This window comes from Microcebus murinus, chromosome 1 (genome assembly GCF_040939455.1).
Source record: "Microcebus murinus isolate Inina chromosome 1, M.murinus_Inina_mat1.0, whole genome shotgun sequence".
In the NCBI taxonomy this organism is placed as follows: domain Eukaryota; kingdom Metazoa; phylum Chordata; class Mammalia; order Primates; family Cheirogaleidae; genus Microcebus; species Microcebus murinus.
In genome coordinates, this window is record NC_134104.1 from 8,670,751 (window position 1) to 8,690,009 (window position 19,259).

Genomic DNA, 19,259 nt, shown 5'->3' on the forward strand with positions numbered 1-19,259 from the left:
GACATTTATAAAGAACCATTTATTCATCTATTGGTTTTCATTCATTATATTCAGCAATCACATGTTTTCCTCTCCCTACATCACAAAGGAAATTACAAAAGCCTTTGTAGAATTAGTACTCAATTGTGTGAGTAGCCTACTCCATTCATAGTATATTAGTGAATACCTGGTAGGGATGTTTTGATGTGATTTTTTTTGATTGGATAGGAATATTTTTGACATTGTAAATTTCCTTTGGGTCAAATCAGGATAGGGTACAAAACGGGTCCACAGATGGAGCAGGGAGTCCAGCTCACCACTGCTGAACTTTCTTCTCTGATACGAACTGTCCATGAGGCCCCTCAGCATCCGGGGGCAAAAGGGCCAAGTACACCGGGGTCTCTGCTCCTTCTTCTGGACTTTTCGGGGCTTTGGGTCCTGCCATGTCGGTTCTAACCCAGCCTGGGCAGCAGGCATTCAGGAGGATTTTGTCTCCTTTCCTCTGCTCACTGAGTTTCCTGGCCTGGATTCTTGACAGGACTGTGACGCCAATCTTTGAAACTCCATATGCGGTGTTGGGCCAGCCCTCTTTCTGGTGCACTCCCTTCTTGGTGTCTTCCACAAACTTGTTCATGAGCCCCACCAGCTCCTCCTCCGTGATGGTCTCGCTGCGGAACTTCTCCTGCAGCTCTGGGCTGCAGTTTTTAAGGGTCATGAGACTCATCATGCTAGACACATTCACCACTCTCCCTAAAATACACCACAAATCATAATGTAGAAAGGCATAATGATTTTAATCATTAGGCAACATACTTTAATTTTTCTAAACATGGCTGCTTCATTTCACAACTACAAAGACGTAAGAATGCATGGTATATTTATATACCATGGAATATTACTCCACAATCAAAAGGAATGAAATAATGTCTTCTTTAGGAACTTGGATGGAATAGGAGGCCATTATTCAAAATGAAGTAACCCAGGAAAAAAGAACCAAATACAATATGTTCTCACTTATAAGTAAGAGCTAAGCAATGGGTATGCATGGTCATGCACAGTGACTTAGTGGATATGGGAGACTCTGAAGGGGGGTTAATGGGGATTGTGAGATGGAAAATAACTCATTGGGTGCAATATACACTAGTCAGGTTAATGATATATTATAAGCCTTGACTCTTCCACTGTGCATGGGCCATGTAATAAAAACGACTATTATTCCCTAAATCTACGTTTTTTGTTTTTTTTTAAGTGGCTACATGTCTCAATTGCTGTGTATTTTATGGGTGGGTTCATCTCCCATTCAATTACTTGGGGTGAGCACTACAGCACTTTACAGTGCAACACAAATGGCGGTCATGCCGATGATAGGGAGCACGATGAAGGGGAGTTAACCTGAGCCTGGGGCTAGGCAGCGGCAGATTCTGCACATCCCTATAAACTATGCTATGGGCTTGGACTTTGTTCTAGAAGGATCTGTGGGAGGGTAGTGACACAGCATGCAGGATCCTGGGGAAGGAAAAGAGCCAAGAAAGGAGAGGCCCTAGAAGGATCTGCCATTGTCCAGGATGACAGCTGAGGGCCTGTTGTAGAGCTGGCATGAGGTGGATTCAGGACAAACTCCGTGGGCACAACTGCTAGGCCCTGGTCAGTGATGATATGGGGGCAGAGCCTGTGACCTGCAGGATCCAGTGGGTGGACACTGGGGTCAGTGGCCAAGATGATTTAGGGAGAAGGATGAGCACCCTCTGGAAATGTGTGTTTTATTATAGAGTGGGAGGAGGCCACTCTGGGAGTGTTCTAGGCAGGTGACACATTTTAGAAGGGCTTGCTGGATTGGTGGCAGTGAAGGCTCCACCAGCCTGAATAAGATCAGTCTGATGGAGCAGAGAAAGGGTGAGGGTGACATCCTACTGCACTGCAGCGTGTGAGGGGCACAGAGCAAATAAACAGCCTCTCTGAGGAGACACTGGGCTGAGACCTGAAGGATAAGAAGAGCCAGGTGAGCAAAGACCAGCGGGACAGAGAGCACCCAGAGCCACCAGAGAAGTGAGGACAAAGTCCTGCAGGAAAACTGTGCCTGGCAGGCTGGAGATAAAGCAGGGAGGCAGGTGCACCCGCAGCACGGGGAGTCAGCAGGGCCGGGTCCGGGGCACAGACAGGGTGAGCTGTTCCCACCACACTCACCTTGGGGTTTTATCAGAGGGAGTAACTCTGTGCAGACATCTCTGGTAGCAAAAAAGTTTGTTTTCATGGTCACTTCTGCTTGAATATGGAAGGGTGTGGTATCAGCATCTTTTAGGGCAGAAGAGAGCAGAGTTAAAGGACAGTAGCCATGGGGTGACATTTCATAGAATGATTAAAAAAAAAAAGTGCCTGTGAATCCTTGCGATTTGCACCACTAGAGTCTGCCTCTAGTTACAGTGTTGTGCCCGTTTCACCCCTTGGTTTGATAACCTTCCATATAGTATTTTTGAATGATGATACCACTGGGGGAAGGTGGATGAAGGGTTCATACACTGGGTCACAGTGTATCCTTTTGCAATTTCTTGTTTATTTGAAAATCAGTTAAAACTTCATCCAACTTCCTGAAAGTTTAATGTCAGCAAAACGTTGGAAAACCTGGGAAAGATCCCCAGGAGTCCCTCAGCCAAGGAATCACCAAGTTCCCTTTGGCTGGCAGTCCCTGCCTCTCCCTGAGAACTCTGGCTCTCTGGGCAGCTCCCCACCCTCCCTCTGCTCCTGGGAGCCTGTTCAGTCCCTCCAGGCGTAAAGGGGTCCCAGGGATTCTCCCACCGGCAGGAGTCTCTCCCGGAGGCCACCTCCCCTCTGAGCACACCAACCCCTTACTTTTGAAGGCGATGCCCGCGTTGTTGACCAGCACGTCCAGGCCCCCGTACTCCTTGCGCAGGAAGTCGCGCAGGGCGCGGATGCTCTGCAGGTCGTCGATGTCCAGCTGGTGGAAGCGCGGGCTCAGGCCCTCGGCCTGCAGCTGCTGCACGGCCGCCTGGCCCCGCGCCGCGTCCCGCGCCGTGAGCACCACGTCCCCGGAGAACTGACGGCACAGGTCGCGCGCGATGGCGAAGCCGATGCCCTTGTTGGCGCCGGTCACCAGCGCCACGCGGCTGCAGGACGACATGGCTGAGTGGGGCGCGCGGGGCACTTGCGTGGAGAAGGGATCACGCCGAGGTGCTGGAGCAGCCCGGCGCGTAGGAGCGTGTGTGCGAGCGTGGAGGGTGCCAGGTGCGCTTAAGTAGGAAAAGCACCAGGAACCCTGGGCTGGCGCACAGGTGCAGGACCCGCCCCGTTAGGGCGGGGCTTGTGGGACCTCCCTGAACCTCCCTGGATCAGAGGATGCCCAACAGAGCCCTGTGTCAGGGCTTTGCAAAACCAAAGGCAGAAGACCATAGCTAATCAGTGCCCCTGGCTGGCTGCCTGACAGTGATAAAGCATTTCTGTTGCCCACGTGACTATATCTGAACTCACCCCTAATCCCTGGTTCTCTGGTTTCTAAGGGTTTTTCTTTGTGTTCCTGCAACCATTCAACCATGCATAGTTGTGCTTGAAGAAATGTGGCATTTGTATGGACTTTTGTTTGTTTCTGATGTGCTAAAAAAATATGGCTGGAACTAAAGTCTTTGGAACTAGAGTTGTGGAACAATAAGGAAGGAAATGACAGGCTGATTTCTCCCCTTAGTACATGAAAGCAAAGCTGCCAGCTAGTCCTTGGCCAGGTTTTCCAAAAACGTGGGAAACATTCATTAACTCATCACAGGGTTACCTCTCTGGACACTTGTGGGGCCATTGTCTTATCTGTATCTGGGTCCTACCGTGTACAGGTGACAGAGGGCTTCCCCGACCTATTTTACATTCAAAATTACACATGAGGGTGTATCCTCTATACCCATTTGACAATGAAGAAATGGATCCAGCCTCAGAAATTTTTAAATTAGTTCAGTGATGGGAAATGAGTTTTCTTCCTTACTATTTAGAACAAGAGAGGAGAGGACTATAAGGTCAAGTTTCATTTCTGAGTTGTCTCTAGGTGTCCAGTAGCCACAGTGGCCATTTAAATGCAAATTTAAATCAATCAAAATTAATGCATTTAAAGTTTCAGTTCTTTAGTTCCACCAGGCATCTTTCAGGTGCTCACTGTTCACATGTGTTAGTGGTCACGGTATTGGACAGTGCAGATACAGGATATTGCAGATACATCATTGCAGGAAGTCCTCTTGGGCACCATGAGTTTAAATAGAATCCAATTATGTTGCAATTTCAAGGTAGGTTTCCAATCAGTTGCTTTAAAAAGTTAATGATCAGAGAAAGTACTTTGCTTATCTTCAACCGTAATTTTTATTGAGATAATTGTGGATTCGCATGCAGTTAGTTATAAGAAATAGTAGAGATTCCTTCCTTACACTTCACCCCGTTTCCCTGAATGGTAATATTTTGCAAAACTATATTATAATAGTGCAAATAGGATACTGACAACAAAACAATCCACAAATAATATTCAAATTTTATCATTTTTATTTGTACTTCTTTGTGTATTTGTTCTATAAAATTTTATTGCCCATACAGCTTTGTGTATCCACCACTACAGTCAAGATAAGGGCATTTCCATCATCACAAGGGTCCCTCCTGCTGCTCTTTCATTAGCATACATACCTGTCTCTTGCTGCCTAACCCAACTCCATCTCCTGGCAACCACTAACATATTCCCCATTTCTACAAATTTGTTGTTTCAAAAATGTTGCACAGATGGAGTCACATAGTATATAACACTTTATTCCCCCATTCGGGATAATAAAGACCTCCAAGTTGGATTTTCTTCTTTATCCCAGTGTGTTTTGGTGTGTAACTCGTTGGCCTCTCTCTACATCACTAGCTACTTTCTTCCATAGCTGGGTTGAGCCAGTGTTAGAAGGAGGTGGGATGGATTAAACTAAGTGAGAGAGCCACTCATCCACAGGTGTATAGGGAACTTTGGACAGGGTGAGGTTTCTTCAAGTTCAAAAGGCAAATCATAACAAGGCCATGAATCATGATTTTCACTTTCAATTATATGTCCTTTTATTACTGCTACCAACACAAGAATTGACAAATCCATTGGGCAAGATGCTCCAGGAAAGGTAACATATAAAATATCGTGTATTAATAAGAATTTAGTATATGATAAATGTAACATTAACAATTAATTGAGGAAAGAATTCTTCCAGAATTGGCACCGAAGAAAGGGCATAATAACTGGAAAGAAAATAAAACTCTTATGTCAGTCATGGTGGCACATGCCTATTATCCCAGCACTTTGAAAGGCCTTAGTGGGAGTATCACTTGAGGCCAGGAGTTGGAGACTAGCCTTAGAAATATAGGGAGATCACGTCTGCATAAAAATTTTGTAAAAAAACTAACTGGGCATGGTGGCACCTGCCTGTAGTCCATGCTACTGGGAGGCTGAGGCAGGAGGAATGCTTGAGTCCAGGAATTTGAGGTTACAGTGAGCCATGATTGAGCCATTGGGGCCATTGTACTCCCGCCTGGGTGACAAACGGAGACTCTATCTCAAGGAAAAAATGAAAACCAAAACCAAAACTAATCAAAAAAGGTTATGACATACACGAAATAATTTTTTCTTTTTTTTGAGACTTGGTTTCGCTGTGTGTCCTGGGTTAGAATGCAGTGACATCATCATAGATCACCTCAGCCTCAAACTCTTGAGCTCAATTGATCCTCCTGGCTCAGCTTTCCCAGTAGCTGGGACTACAGGCGTGAGCCACCACACCCAGACCAGTTCCTGCTATTAGTAACATCTAACTACCGTGGTACATTTGTCACAACTAAAAACCAATTGGAACACTATTATTAACTAACCTCCATACTATATTCAGAATCCACTAGCTTTTCCCCTAATATCCATTTCTAGTCCAGGATCCCCTCCAGAATGGTACATTAGGTTTAGTTGTCAAGTCTCTCTACTTTCCTCTGGGTCGTGACAGGTTGTTGCATTGGTGAATGCAGGTTTAGCTGCTCATATCCTGAGAACCAGACATGAGGGGTGAGTGCTGGTGACAGAGAGGGGGTTTATCCAAGTGCCAAAAGGCAGAGGAGACAGTGGACTATTGTCTCCGAGGCCATCTCGTCTCTTCTGCTTACTAGCAGCTTATAAAGCAAGGGGTACAGTGGGTTGGTGGCAGACAGCAAGCGTTGTGGTCCTCATCATGACTTGCTGGCCAGTTATCAGCAAACACTAGGTGGTCTGGTGGGTCTTGTCCTCAGCAGTCTATGGTTGGCCTATTCCGGACTCATGGTTTGTTTTTCCTCAAGGTGGTTTTTCTAATCTGTGCCCACAGCTGCGTAAGCAGGGGGGAAGTTAATTAAACTTTGAAAACAGAAAAAGTAGAGAGCGTGCTGGAATCAAGACCACTTCCCCTTAGCCAGCCTGGCCTTATAGACTGAGTGGCCCTTGGGTTATGCTTACAAAATGAGTCCCCACTGTCCAGATCAAGAATGGAAACACAGATACAAACAGCTACAAAGTGAGAAACTTTGCCTTCTAGGGCCACATGGTGCAGGCTGCATCCCAACCATAAAGAATTTCCTGCTTCCCAAAGACTTAAATGATACTTACAGAGAGGATATCAAGCTACATGGTGACAGAGCTTTCTGGGTATAGTTGTTCTGGGGTTTATATGAACAAATGTATATAAGGTATTTATTGGCCACCTTAGATAAATTACTGAAGTGACTCCAAGAAATATTGCTATACAACAAAAGTCTCTAAATTCCTTAGCTTAAATAGTTAACAATACTTATGTTTCATATAACAAATTGCATAAGTTGGAAGCCAAATCCAAGATTACAATAGCTCAATGGTTATAGATAAGTTAGTTAATTTTGTAACCTTGCCTTTGGCTTTTGTATGTAGTCGCCAAAAAGGTTTTAAAGGTTGATGAGCACCTGTCCATCTCCATTCCAGTGTGGCCTAGAATGTTTAGTTGGCTGTAAGCCTTTTGCCTCTAAGTCCTTTGGATACAAGGGTCCCATTGAGGTCCTAGATGGACCCAGGGCAGGTAGCCACTCTACCCAGGCAACGATGGGACAAAGTAAAAGTTTGACCATTGATGCACTCTCTGGCATATCTTACCCAAATGGGGGGGATTGTGAATGCAAAGAAAATCTTAAGCTCCCACCTGACTGAAAGTACCCCTCTTGCCTGAGGGGAACCCAGAAAAACCTTCAAGCTGAGTTGTTGGCCATGAGGAGAAGGGAGGTCAGACTAGCTCCGCCCCCTCCATTCTGAGTTATTCTGTCCAACAATTAGATACTAATTCATTATCAACAAGCCTAGGGCTGTGAAGGGCAAAGCTTAAAGCACACGTGCTGGCCATCCATGTAGTTAACAGATCACTTGAGTTTTGCAGATGTCTGCTGTATGTGCAGTGGTTTGTCTCTGATTAACAGACATCTTCATCTTAAAACATTCCAAGCCTTTAGACAAAGCTTCATTTCTTTAACCACTCAAAGAGTCAAAGGATCTTTAAACCCACCTATAACCTGTAAGTCCCTGCTTCAAGATATCCTGCCTTTTTGGGACAAACCCATGTATACCTTCCATGTATTGATTTGTGATTTTACATGTAATTCTGATATTGAAACTCCAAGTAGGTTTCTACCTAAGTCCAGTTACTCGTCGCACAAAGATCCAATTATTGAGACAACTGTGGATTGCCAAGGAAGAAAGGAATTTTTAATATGACAGATATCTTGGCAGAACAGGGGACAAAGCCTCAAATCTTTCTCCCTGACTAATGGAGATTGGGGACTTTTCAGCAGGAGCCACGTGCCCTGGGACAGGTTATGGTGTAACTAACAAGAGACAGGTGCATTGGGGGCAGGTTGTGGGGGATGGTGAATCTGGGCATCAGGAAAATGCCCAGGGGCCTTCAGAATCTCAGCTCCTTTGTCTTGCAGAAAATCCACTATTTCTGGAAAACTCAAAATGTCAACTAGTTAGTTAAGGGAAAGGATTATTAAAAACACATAGGGGTAATTGAAATTTGCTTATGGAGCTGGTAACAATTCCTATGTCTCTAAAATATATAAAACCAACCGTAACCTAACCACAGTGGAACCACTTGTTCAAGGCTTCTTGGGTGTGGCTCTCTAGGCCATGAGCTCACATATTTGGCTCAGAACATACCTCTTTATGGGTCCTTTTCTGTTGACACTTTCAATATCTTTTTGATCTATGGTGGTTAGAACTGTATTTGTTTAGATTTTAAGTATTTGGGGATTTTCTTGCTGCTATTGATTGTTCACACGATTCCGTGGTAGTCAGAGAACATACTTTGTATGACTTGACTCCTCAGTTGTAAAAGCTGGGAGAAAGATATGAAAGCATGCTGTAATGCAATGGTGATCTCAGAGAGGCAAGATTGGGTGAAGGAGAGAAAGGGAATAATGGCAAGAACAAAACCTGGGAGAAGGTGATCCTGGATGGATCGAGCATTCAGGTGGGAGCGTGGCCTGGGAAGGAGCACACCTTTTCTCTTGCAGCAGAAGGGGAGGCAGGGAGTGGAGGTCTAGTTGCAGGTGTGTTGAATGCTTCTCTCTGACGGCATTTCTCTTTGAAGGGTGACATATTTGAGGTCATCACTGAGAGGGACTAGCCTGAGAGACTCGAGGAAAGAATAGCCATAGGCTCATTACACTTCTGAGAAAGAGCTGGATCAGCACATAAGCAGCATGTACAAATGGACATTTATAAAGGGCTATTTATTCACCTATATCCTTGCATTCATCATTTTCATCACTGACAAGTTTTTCTCTCTTTACATGACAAAGAAAATCACAAAAGACCTTAAAGAGTTAGTAGACAACTGAGCGAGTAGCCTACTCAATGAGTAGTATATTAGTGAGTTCTTGGTAGTGATGTTTTGATTTGGGTTTTTTTAGATAGGAATGTTTTTGACAGTGTAAATGTCCTTTGGGTCAAATCAGGACAGGATAGAAAATGGGGCCCAAGGATGTAGCAGGGAGTCGAGCTCACCATGGCTCAACTTTCTTCTCCGATATGAACTGTCCATGAGGCCCCTCATCATCTGGGGGCAAAAGGGCCACATACACCGGGGTCTCTGTTCCTTCTTCTGGACTTTTGGTTGCCGTAGGTCCCACCATGTTTTTTTCTAACCACCTGGGCAGCAGGCATTCAGGAGGATTTGTCTCCTTTCCTCTGCTCTCTCAGTTTCCTCATGTGGATTCTAGATAGGACCGTGATGCCAATCTTTGTCACTCCATATGTGGTGTTGGGCCAGCCCTCTTTCTGGTGCACTCCCTTCTTGGTATCTTCCACAACTTGTTCATGAGCCCCACCAGCTCCTCCTCTGTGATGGTCTCACTGCGGAACTTCTCCTGCCGCTCTGGGCTGCAGTTTTTAAGGGCTCTGAGACTCACCGTGCTAGACACATTCACCACTCTGCCTAAAATGCACCACAAATCATTATGTAGAAAAGGGTGCACAAAAATGACAATTGCCATTTTTGCTAGGATTTTGGACCAGATAATTTTCATTTGAGGGACAATTACCTGGAAGAACTTTAAGAGGACTTTGCACAGAAAGTATGGTAGTTGCATGATAAATTCCATTCCTACCTTTAAGTTTTGTCTGAGTAGAGCAGTAAGGTGACATTCAAAAGAGCTGCCCTTTGAAGTCCTAGTGAACCAGAGTCTTGGAAGTAGTATAACCTTCCAGGAGTACAGGAGAAGGAAACAAGTTAGGAGTTGAGAGTCCAGGGAAGTGCTCAAATCTAGTCCACCCATTTTAATCTTACTAAAAGTGGCTGCTTCAATTCACAGTTGCGAACATATGGAACCACCAAGGAGATGACTAGATAAAGAATATGCCACATATATACACAATAGAATACTAGTAGCCACCAAAAAGAATGACATAATGTCTTTTGCAGCAGCTTGGCTGGAATTGGATGCCTTTATTATACTGGAAGTAACCCAGAAACAAAGAACTAAATACCACGTGTTCTCATTTAGAAGGAGTGAAGCAATGGGTATGCATGGTCATATAGAGTGACTTCATGGACATTGGGGTTCACGAGGGGAGGATGGGCTGTGTGAGATGAAAACTTGCCTATTGAGTACAATGTTATCCAGGTTAATGGTATATGATAAGCCTAGACTCCTCCACTATGGAATTCAGCTATGTACAAAAAAATTTCTTGTACCCACTAAATCTAAAGGGGCTGCTTGTATCAGTCACTCTGTATTTAACGGCCAGGTTCATCTCTGACATCACCTGACACATTAAGTGCGGTGAGCACCATGGCAGTTTACAACCAAACGCATATGGCAGTCATGTGCAGAACAGGGAGGATGTTGAAGGGGAGTTAATCCGAGCCTGGGGCTAGGCAGTGGCAGATTCTGCACATTCCTATAAACTATGCTATGGGCTGGACTTTGTTCTGGAAGGATTTGGGGGAGGGGTCTGACACAGCATGTAGGGTCCTGGGGAAGCAAAAGACCCAAGAAGGGAGAGGCTCTAGAAGGGTCTGCTGTTGTGCAAGATGACAGCTGAGGGCCTGTTGTAGAGCTGGCATGAGGTGGATTCAGGACAAACTCCGTGGGCACAACTGCTAGGCCCTGGTCAGTGATGATATGGGGCAGGGCCTGTGACCTGCAGGATCTGGTGGGTGGACACTGGGGTCAGTGGCCAAGATGATTTAGGGAGAAGGATGAGCACCCTCTGGAAATGTCTGTTTTATTATAGAGTGGGAGGAGGCCTCTCTGGGAGTGTTCTAGGCAGGTGACACATTTTAGAAGGGCCTGCTGGATTGGTGGCAGTGAAGGCTCCACCAGCCTGAATAAGATCAGTCTGATGGAGCAGAGAAAGGGTGAGGGTGACATCCTACTGCACTGCAGCGTGTGAGGGGCACAGAGCAAATAAACAGCCTCTCTGAGGACACACTGGGCTAAGACCTGAAGGATAAGAAGAGCCAGGTGAGCAAAGACCAGCGGGACAGAGAGCACCCAGAGCCACCAGAGAAGTGAGGACAAAGTCCTGCAGCAAAACTGTGCCTGGCAGGGTGGAGACAAAGCAAGGAGGCAGGTTCACCCGCAGCACGGGGAGTCAGCAGGGCCGGGTCCCGGGGCACAGACAGGTGAGCTGCTCCCACCACACTCACCTTGGGGTTTTATCAGAGGGAGTAACTCTGTGCAGACATCTCTGGTAGCAAAAAAGTTTGTTTTCATGGTCACTTCTGCTTGAATATGGAAAGATGTGGTATCAGCATCTTTTAGGGCAGAAGAGAGCAGAGTTAAATGATAGTAGCCATGGGGTGACATTTCATAGAATGATAAAAAAAATAGTGTCTGCAAATTCTAGTGAATTGCACCTCGAGTCAGCGTCTTGTTACAGTATTGTGCCCCCGTCAATTTTTCTGGTTTGATAACGTTCCACACTGTACTTCTGAAAGATGGTGCCTTTGTGGGAGTGTGGGTGAAGGGTGCACACTCTGAATCTGTGTATCCATTTTTTGCAATTTCTTGTTTATTTGAAAATCAGTTAAAACTTCATCCAACTTCCCGAAAGTCTAATCTCACAAAAACTTTAGAAACCCTGGGAAAGTCCGAGGCAGGGAAACAACAAGTTCCCTTTGGCTGGAAGATGATTCCCATCCCGGAGAACTCTGGCTCTCTGGGAAGCTCCCAGGCACCTTTCTGCTCCCAGGAGCCTGTTCGGGACCCTCCAGGGCTGGGCATGGGGGGCGCTAGAGGGGCCCCAAAGGGCTTCTCTGCCAGGTGCACGTGCCCTGGTAGGAGGCCCTCCGGGAGGCCACCTCCCCTCTGAGCACGCCAATCCCTTACCTTACCCTTGAAGGGGAAGCCTGTATTGTTGACCAACACGTTGAGCCCCCCCCCCCCCAGGAAGTCGCGCAGGGCCCGGATGCTCTGCGGGTCGTCGATGTCCAGCTGGTGGAAGCGCGGGCTCAGGCCCTCGGCCTGCAGCTGCTGCACGGCCGCCTGGCCCCGCGCCGCGTCCCGCGCCGTGAGCACCACGTCCCCGGAGAACTGGCGGCACAGGTCGCTCGCGATGGCGAAGCCGATGCCCTTGTTGGCGCCGGTCACCAGCACCACGCGGCTGCAGGACGAATGGCCCGGTGGAGCGCGCGGGGCACCTGCATGGAGAACCAACCGGGCTTTGGAGGACACCGGCGCGTACAGCGGAGCCCTACAGAGTCACAGCAGCCATGCAGAGGAAGTTCTGGGACCCAGCCCTGGAATTCCTAGACAATAAGGCCCTGGTCCTTGATCCCCTCCCCTCTGAGGAAGGGCTGTCTGTTCCCGAAGGTTTCATAAAGCTCCTACTCTCCGGCCCGCCCTCTGCCCGCGCTGCGCTTTCTTTGGTCCAGGCTCCGAGCCCAGGGAGCTGTGGTTCCCCTGGAGCCAACCCGATGTTGACAAGTGAGTAGAGGGGTACAAATTCGTGGCAGCTGGACTGAAGAAATTGTTTGGAGAGAACCCCAAGGGGAGGAAAGGGAGAGCTGAGTAATTTCCTTGGTTGTGCGCCCATCGTCCACTGCAAAATGTGAAGGTTTTTTCCTAAGGTGCAGTGAAATTACTTGGACACTGCTTCTCTGGACATAGATCCCTTTGCTTGCTCAAGAGAAATTTAGAATTAGGTATTCTGTGGGAAGACTTAAGAGGTGTGGGCAGGCTGCGTGGCACTGCTTCCCAGAGCGCCCTCGGGTGGCAGGAAATGTTTACTGTGGGCTAGCCCTTTAGTGGGAATTTTTAATTTGATCGTTACCTAACTCCTAGGGATGATAAAATTATCTGCATTTACATTTGTCCAAGGAGGGTAGATACCTGTATCTACATTGATCTATATTGATGTATATGTCTTCTGCCCAGTGAAATGTGTGTACCCACCAACAAGTCCAACTGAAAACAAATTCCCAAAGGTGAGTCAAGGTGTGGGTACAAAATTAGAACTCCATCCATTTAAAAGTGCTGCGACCTGGCCCTCATCCCCAGAATGTTGTGCTTCGATTGGTCTGGGGTGTGACCCAAGCACTGGGAGTTGTACAGGCCTTCCAGGTGATTCCAACGTGCAGCAAAGTTTGAGAGCATTGGGTTATAGTGACCAGGTTAGGTGGATCAAAGTGAGGTGTTCTTCAAAAGAGCCTGGGGTCTTTGAAAGACCAAAGAGGAGAAAGAGTTTGGAAAGCACTCAGGGTATTGTGGACAGAATAGCACCCCTCCCTCAAGAGGATCACTTCTAATCCCTGGAGCCTGTGAATGTCAGAGATTTGCAGATGTGATTTAAGATCCTGGTGTGGGGAGGTTTTCCTGGGTTATTCTGGTCGGTCAAGGGTATCCGTGAGGGTCTTTGTTAGAGGGAAGCAAGAGGATTAGAGATGAACATGTCAGAGATACTTGAAAATGGAGGAAGGAGATGTGAGGCAAGGAAACGAAGCAGCTTCTAGAAGCAGCAAAAGACAGCGAAGGGGCCTTCCCTAGGACCTCTGGAAGGAGCACAGCTCTGACACCTTGACTTTAAGACTTCTGGCCTCCAAGACTTCTGGCCTCCAAGGCTATAAGATGATAAATTTCTGTTGTCTTAACCCATGAAGTTTGCGGTCATTTGTGACAGCACCCATAGAAAGTGACTTTAGTTAAAAGAGGATTCCCACCTCATGTCCGGGGCAGAGGGTAAACACCTTTCACTTGTAGCTAGCACACACAGCATTGCACAAAGGATTGGAATTGTGAGCAAATCTTTTAAGACAAGGACTGAAACATGAAATTTGAAATTTTGATACATTCCTGAGAGTGTAGATAGAATGAATTCAAGGGAAAAAGCCCCCTGATGCCGTATGCCCTAAGAAAAATGTGAGCTAGCTGGACCTGTGTCACCTGAAAGCAGAAGTGACAGGGCAGTTCCAGTGCCTGATGCAACTCCTGCCACCTACATGGCCACATGCACACCTTCAGAAGAGTCATGGGCTCTGGCCAGGTTCATTGCTGCGATTCTTTTATAATTGGCTTTGCTGTCACTTAGCCAGGCAATTATCCCTTTGTGTTTGCTAAATCCTTAGGGTCAGAACCAAAGGCTTCACCAGCATTGTGGTATGTCTATCACGGCATGTCTACTCCTTTATTTTATTTTATTTTTTTTTGAGACAGAGTCTCACTTTGTTGCCCAGGCTAGAGTGAGTGCCATGGTGTCAGCGTAGCTCACAGCAACCACAAACTCCTGGGCTCAAGTGATCCTCCTGCCTCAGCCTCCCAAGTAGCTGGGACTACAGGCATGTACCACCATGCCTGGCTAATTTTTTCTATGTATATTAGTTGGCCAATTAATTTCTTTTTTATTTATAGTAGAGACGAGGTCTCGCTCTTGCTCAGGCTGGTTTCGAATTCCTGACCTTGAGCAATCCGCCCGCCTCAGCTTCCCAGAGTGCTAGGATTACAGGCGTGAGCCACTGCGCCCGGCCGTCTTCTCCTTTAAAAGGGCTGTTGAGGTGTGAGGGGCTGCGTGTCCACAGCATGCCTGCAGTGACTACCTGAGCACCTGTTAGGTACCAGGCGTGTTCAGGAATGAACAGATGGTGGGTGGAGAGCTCCCTGCTTGCAAAGCTGCAGCTCTGCTACTTACTGTGTGATCTTGGGCAAAGTTCTCCATCTCTCAGAGTCTTAGTTTGTTCATCTGTAAAATGAGAATAATTATAGTGCCTCTCTCCAGTGATTGCTGTAAGGATTAAGTAATTTAATAGTATTAAAAAGCTTAGATCAGTACTGGCAAATGGTAACACTATATAATTGTTTGCTGTCATTATATTCTTCAGCAAAGGGAGGCAGACAACTGTCTAAAACCAATATGCTCATTTGTTTCCAGCCATTTACTGACATCCTCTGGATAACAGGAGCTGGGGAAGGCACAGTCGTGATTCTGCCAGAATTTATGTGCTGTGGCAGATAATGTGGGCAGAGATGGGGGGGCGAGAAGAACCTGTCTGCACCTCACCTGAAGGGAAGCGCTGCTGACTCCTGCCATGTTCTAAGGACGTCTGGGTTGCAGGGGGCAGGCCTGAGCAGGCCTGGGGCCCTTTGTCTTTCTGAAAGTAAGATTAAGGTCAGGTTCCAGAGTCACATGAAGAGGTCAACAAAAGCTTGGTAACTCCCCACCTCCTCTTCGTGGTCCCCTTCCCAGGGGTGGGTCTTGAAGTGGATTAGAGTCACAACAATGGGGCTGTGAGTGCCATGGGAGGTGGCAGGGAGAGGGCAGACGCTGTGGTGCCACCGCACTTAACTGCAGCCTCACCTTCTTTCCCTGTGTGTTCTGTCCCTGAACACTGGTGGTGGGGTTATCCAGGTCCCAGCAGGGGTGGACCAGGCAGGGAAGTAGGTATGTGATGGCTATCATTGAGGTCACCATGGTGGCTGTCCCTTTGGTACCCTGCGATTGGTTTCTGGTCTCTATATGGAGAGTGACTTGGGGAAAGGGTTCTGCTTGCTGTAAAGCCTGCTGACTTGAGAGATATTCTCCCTGCAGTTGTGGTAGAAACCAGTTTGTGTGTGGTGTCTGCAAGGCTGGGCTCTGTGCCCAGAAAGGAACTGGCCACACCCTTGCTCGGCTGGAGAAGGTTCCCCAGCAGGCTGGTGAAGCACCTGAGCTGGGAAATGTGGGTCCAGGGGCCCTTACCCCTGTCCTTGGGACCCACATCACTGCTTGTTCTAAAGCCTGTTTTTGACTCTAATCTTTGCAGAGTGTTGCCAAGACTGGGGAAAAACATCCTTTCCCATGTTTTTGGTAAGTGGAATATACCTCTTCCTTGGAGAGTAATTAGGCCCTGTCTGTTTAAATGAAAGACATGCATCTCTTCCTGGAAGGGGAATTGTGGGGGAATTTGTCCTACAGGTACCTTCCCATGTGTGAAACAGCAGCAGGACAAGGATGGTCTTTACAAGGGACTCCCAGCCAGGTTGCTGCAAAGCTCACAAATTATTCAGCAAGATGATAATGGTTGCACCTTTTTAAAGTGATAAATTATAACCTGTTTGCCATTACAAAAAGTATGAGAACACTCTTCCTATGGATTTCTGTGTCAACTCCCAGTAATTCTTTCGGACTCATTTGTACATAAAACTTGCTGCCAGGCAGTGGCCCCTAGTGGTCTCTTAGCTGCACTGCATGGCATATGTGCGAGTTCCCTAGGGCTGAACGTATCAGAATGGTCATTATTAAAAGTCAAAAAACAATAGATGCTGGTGCAGATGTAGTGAAAAGAGAATGATTATATAGTGTAGGTGGTACTGATGCAAACTCTGTGGAAAACAGTTTGGAGATTTCTAAAAGACCTAAAAGCAAATCTACCATCTGATCCAGCAATAACACTGCTAGGATCTACATAAAGGAAAAAAAACTCATATTATGTAAATGACACTTGCACCCATATTTTTATCATAGCACAATTCACAATTGGAAAGATATGGAGACAACCTAAGTGCCTACCAACTGATAACTAAATAAAGAAAATGTGGTGTGTGGTGTGTGTGTGTGTGTGTGTGTGTATGTGTGTGTGTGTGTGTGTATATATATATATATAGAGAGAGAGAGAGAGAGAGAGAGACAACCTAAGTGCCTACCAACTGATAACTAGATAAAGAAAATGTGGGGTGTGGTGTGTGTGTGTGTATGTGTGTGTGTATATATATATATATATATATATATATATATATGATGGAATACTACTCAGCCATTAAAAAGAATGGAATATGTTTTTGCGGCAACTTGGATGGAATTGGAGGCCATTATTCCAAGTGAAGTAACCCAGGAACAAAGAACCAAATGCCACATGTTTCACTTACAATTGGGAGTTAAGCAATGGATGTGCATGGTCATACAGAGTGACTTCATGAACATTGGAGACTCAGCATGGGGAGGGTGTGGGGGGCTATGGGATGAAATATTACCTATTTGGGCATAATATACACTATTCAGGTGATGGGTATATTAAAAGCCTAGACTTTTCTACTATGCAATTCAGCCATGTAACAAATACTTGTACCCCCTAACTCTATTTAAATTAAAACAAATAAAAAATAAAATAACTTTTATATCTATAAGGTGTTTTTTGTAAGTAACCACAACATAAAAACCTATAATAGATTCACTAAATAAAAAGCAACAAATTAAAACATACTAACAGAGAATCCCTTAACCACCATGGAAGACAGTAAGAAGGGAAGAGAAGAGTTGCAAAACAACTTGAAAACCAGCAATGAATGGCAGTAGTAAGTCCTTACTTATCAATAGTAATACTGAATGTAAGTGGATTTAGTTCTCCAACTAACAGGCATAGAGTGGCTGAACAGAAGAAGAAATGAGACCCAACTATAAGCTGCCCATATAGGTGAAGAAACACACTTTACCTATAAAAACACATATACTGAAAATGGGGGGCAGGGGGGAGAAAGATATTCCATGCAACTGGAAACCAAAAAAATGCATGAGTAGCTATACTTAGATAAAATAGATTACAAATCAAAGACTGTAAAAAGAGACAAAGAGGTCACTATATAATGATAAAGCAGCCAATTTAGCAAGAGGATATGACAATTACAAACTTCTATAAACCCAACACTGAATCTGTATTATATAAATGGAACATTAATAACGGAACATCAATCTCTCCTTTTTAAAGGGATAGACTGCAATACAGTAACATCAGGGGACTTTAAAACCGCACTCTTACTAATGAACAGATGGTCCAGACAGAAAATAGATGAAAAAACATCAAAATTAAACTACACTACTGGATCTCATAGGCCATTTGTAACACTTAAAGAACATTCCGCCTAAGTGCTGTGGAATATACTTGTGTATATTCTTTGCATCGGCTCAGGGAACATACTCCAGAATAGACCACATCTAAGGCCACAGAGCAAATCTGAACAAAATAAAAAAAAGTAGGAATCATAGCCAGTATCTTTTATGACCACAATGGAATCAATCTAGAAATCAATAGTTGGAGGAAACTTGGAAACTACAGGAACACATGGAAATTAATTAGTAAGCTTCTGAATGACTGACCAATGGGCCAACGAAGAACTTAAGAGGGAAATTAAAAAATTTCTTGAAACAAATGAAAATGGAAATACAACATACCACAATCTATGGGATATAGCAAAAGCAGTCAGTACCAAGAAGGAAGTTTATAGCAACAAATGCCTGTATCAAAAAAGCAGAAAGACTTCAAGTGAACAACCAAACAATGCACCTCAAAAAATTAGAAAAGCAAAATCATTCCAAAACCAAAATTAGAAGGAAAGAATAAGGATTAGAGTGGGTCTACATGAAATTAAGACTAAAAATAATACAGAAGATCAATGAAATGAAAAGTCGATTTTTTTTAAAGATTAAACATAAATTACCAAACCTTTAACTACACTAAGAAAAAAAGAGAGAAGGCCAGGAACAAAATAAAACCAGGAACATAAAAGGAGACATAGTGAGACCACAGAAATACAAAGAATCTATAGGCTACTATGAACTATAAAGCAACCAATTGGAAACCCTAGAAAAAATGAGTGATTTCCTGGACACATACAACCACCCATATTGAGCCATGAAGAAACAGAAACCTCAACAAACCAGTAACAAGTAAAGAAATTAAAGCTGTAGTAAAAGGTCTCCCATCAAAGAAAATCCCAGGATCTAATGGCTTCACTGCTGAATTCTAACAAACATTTAAATTCTACTCCAGCTCTTCAACAAAATGGAAGAGGAGGGAATACTTCCAAATTCATTCTACCAGGCCAACATTACCCTGATAGCAAAACAAGACAAGGACACAACAAAAAAAGAAAACTACAGGCCAATATCATGTTCTATCATGAACATAGATAGATGCAAAAAATTCTCAACAAAACACTAGCAAGCTCAATTCAGTAACACATTAAAAAGATCATTCACCATGATCAGGTGGGATGCATTCCAGGGATACAAGGCTGCTTTGACACACACAAATTAATTAGCATGATACATCACATTAAGAGAACCAAGAACTGTTCTTGTTTCTTGATGTGTGCCTGTCCTCAGCGTATGTGATAACCCTTTGTCCATAGCCTATTGGCAAGCTCGAGTGCACGCATGGAGCTTAAGCACATTTTCCTCTGCAGTAGGAGGTGGCCTCTGAGGGTGAAGTTAGATCTATTATAGTTTATATATTCAAGACTTTCCTGTTTGAACTGCACAAACAATGTCC

The 19,259-nt window shown here is 45.2% G+C and overlaps 1 protein-coding gene and 1 pseudogene across 1 annotated transcript; both read right to left on the minus strand.

Annotated features, from left to right (window-relative positions):
- LOC105881306 (carbonyl reductase [NADPH] 1-like) lies at positions 1–3,230 on the minus strand. Its single transcript, XM_076000332.1, has 3 exons — positions 2,827–3,230; positions 2,164–2,271; positions 1–729 (listed from the first exon to the last, which is right to left on the minus strand). Exons 1-3 carry the CDS (start codon positions 3,113–3,115, stop codon positions 293–295), a joined length of 834 nt encoding a protein of 277 aa, XP_075856447.1. The 5' UTR covers positions 3,116–3,230; the 3' UTR covers positions 1–292.
- Positions 3,231–8,712: 5,482 nt separating this feature from the next.
- LOC142861060 (carbonyl reductase [NADPH] 1-like) lies at positions 8,713–15,427 on the minus strand (annotated as a pseudogene).
- Between the last annotated feature and the right edge of the window lie 3,832 nt (positions 15,428–19,259).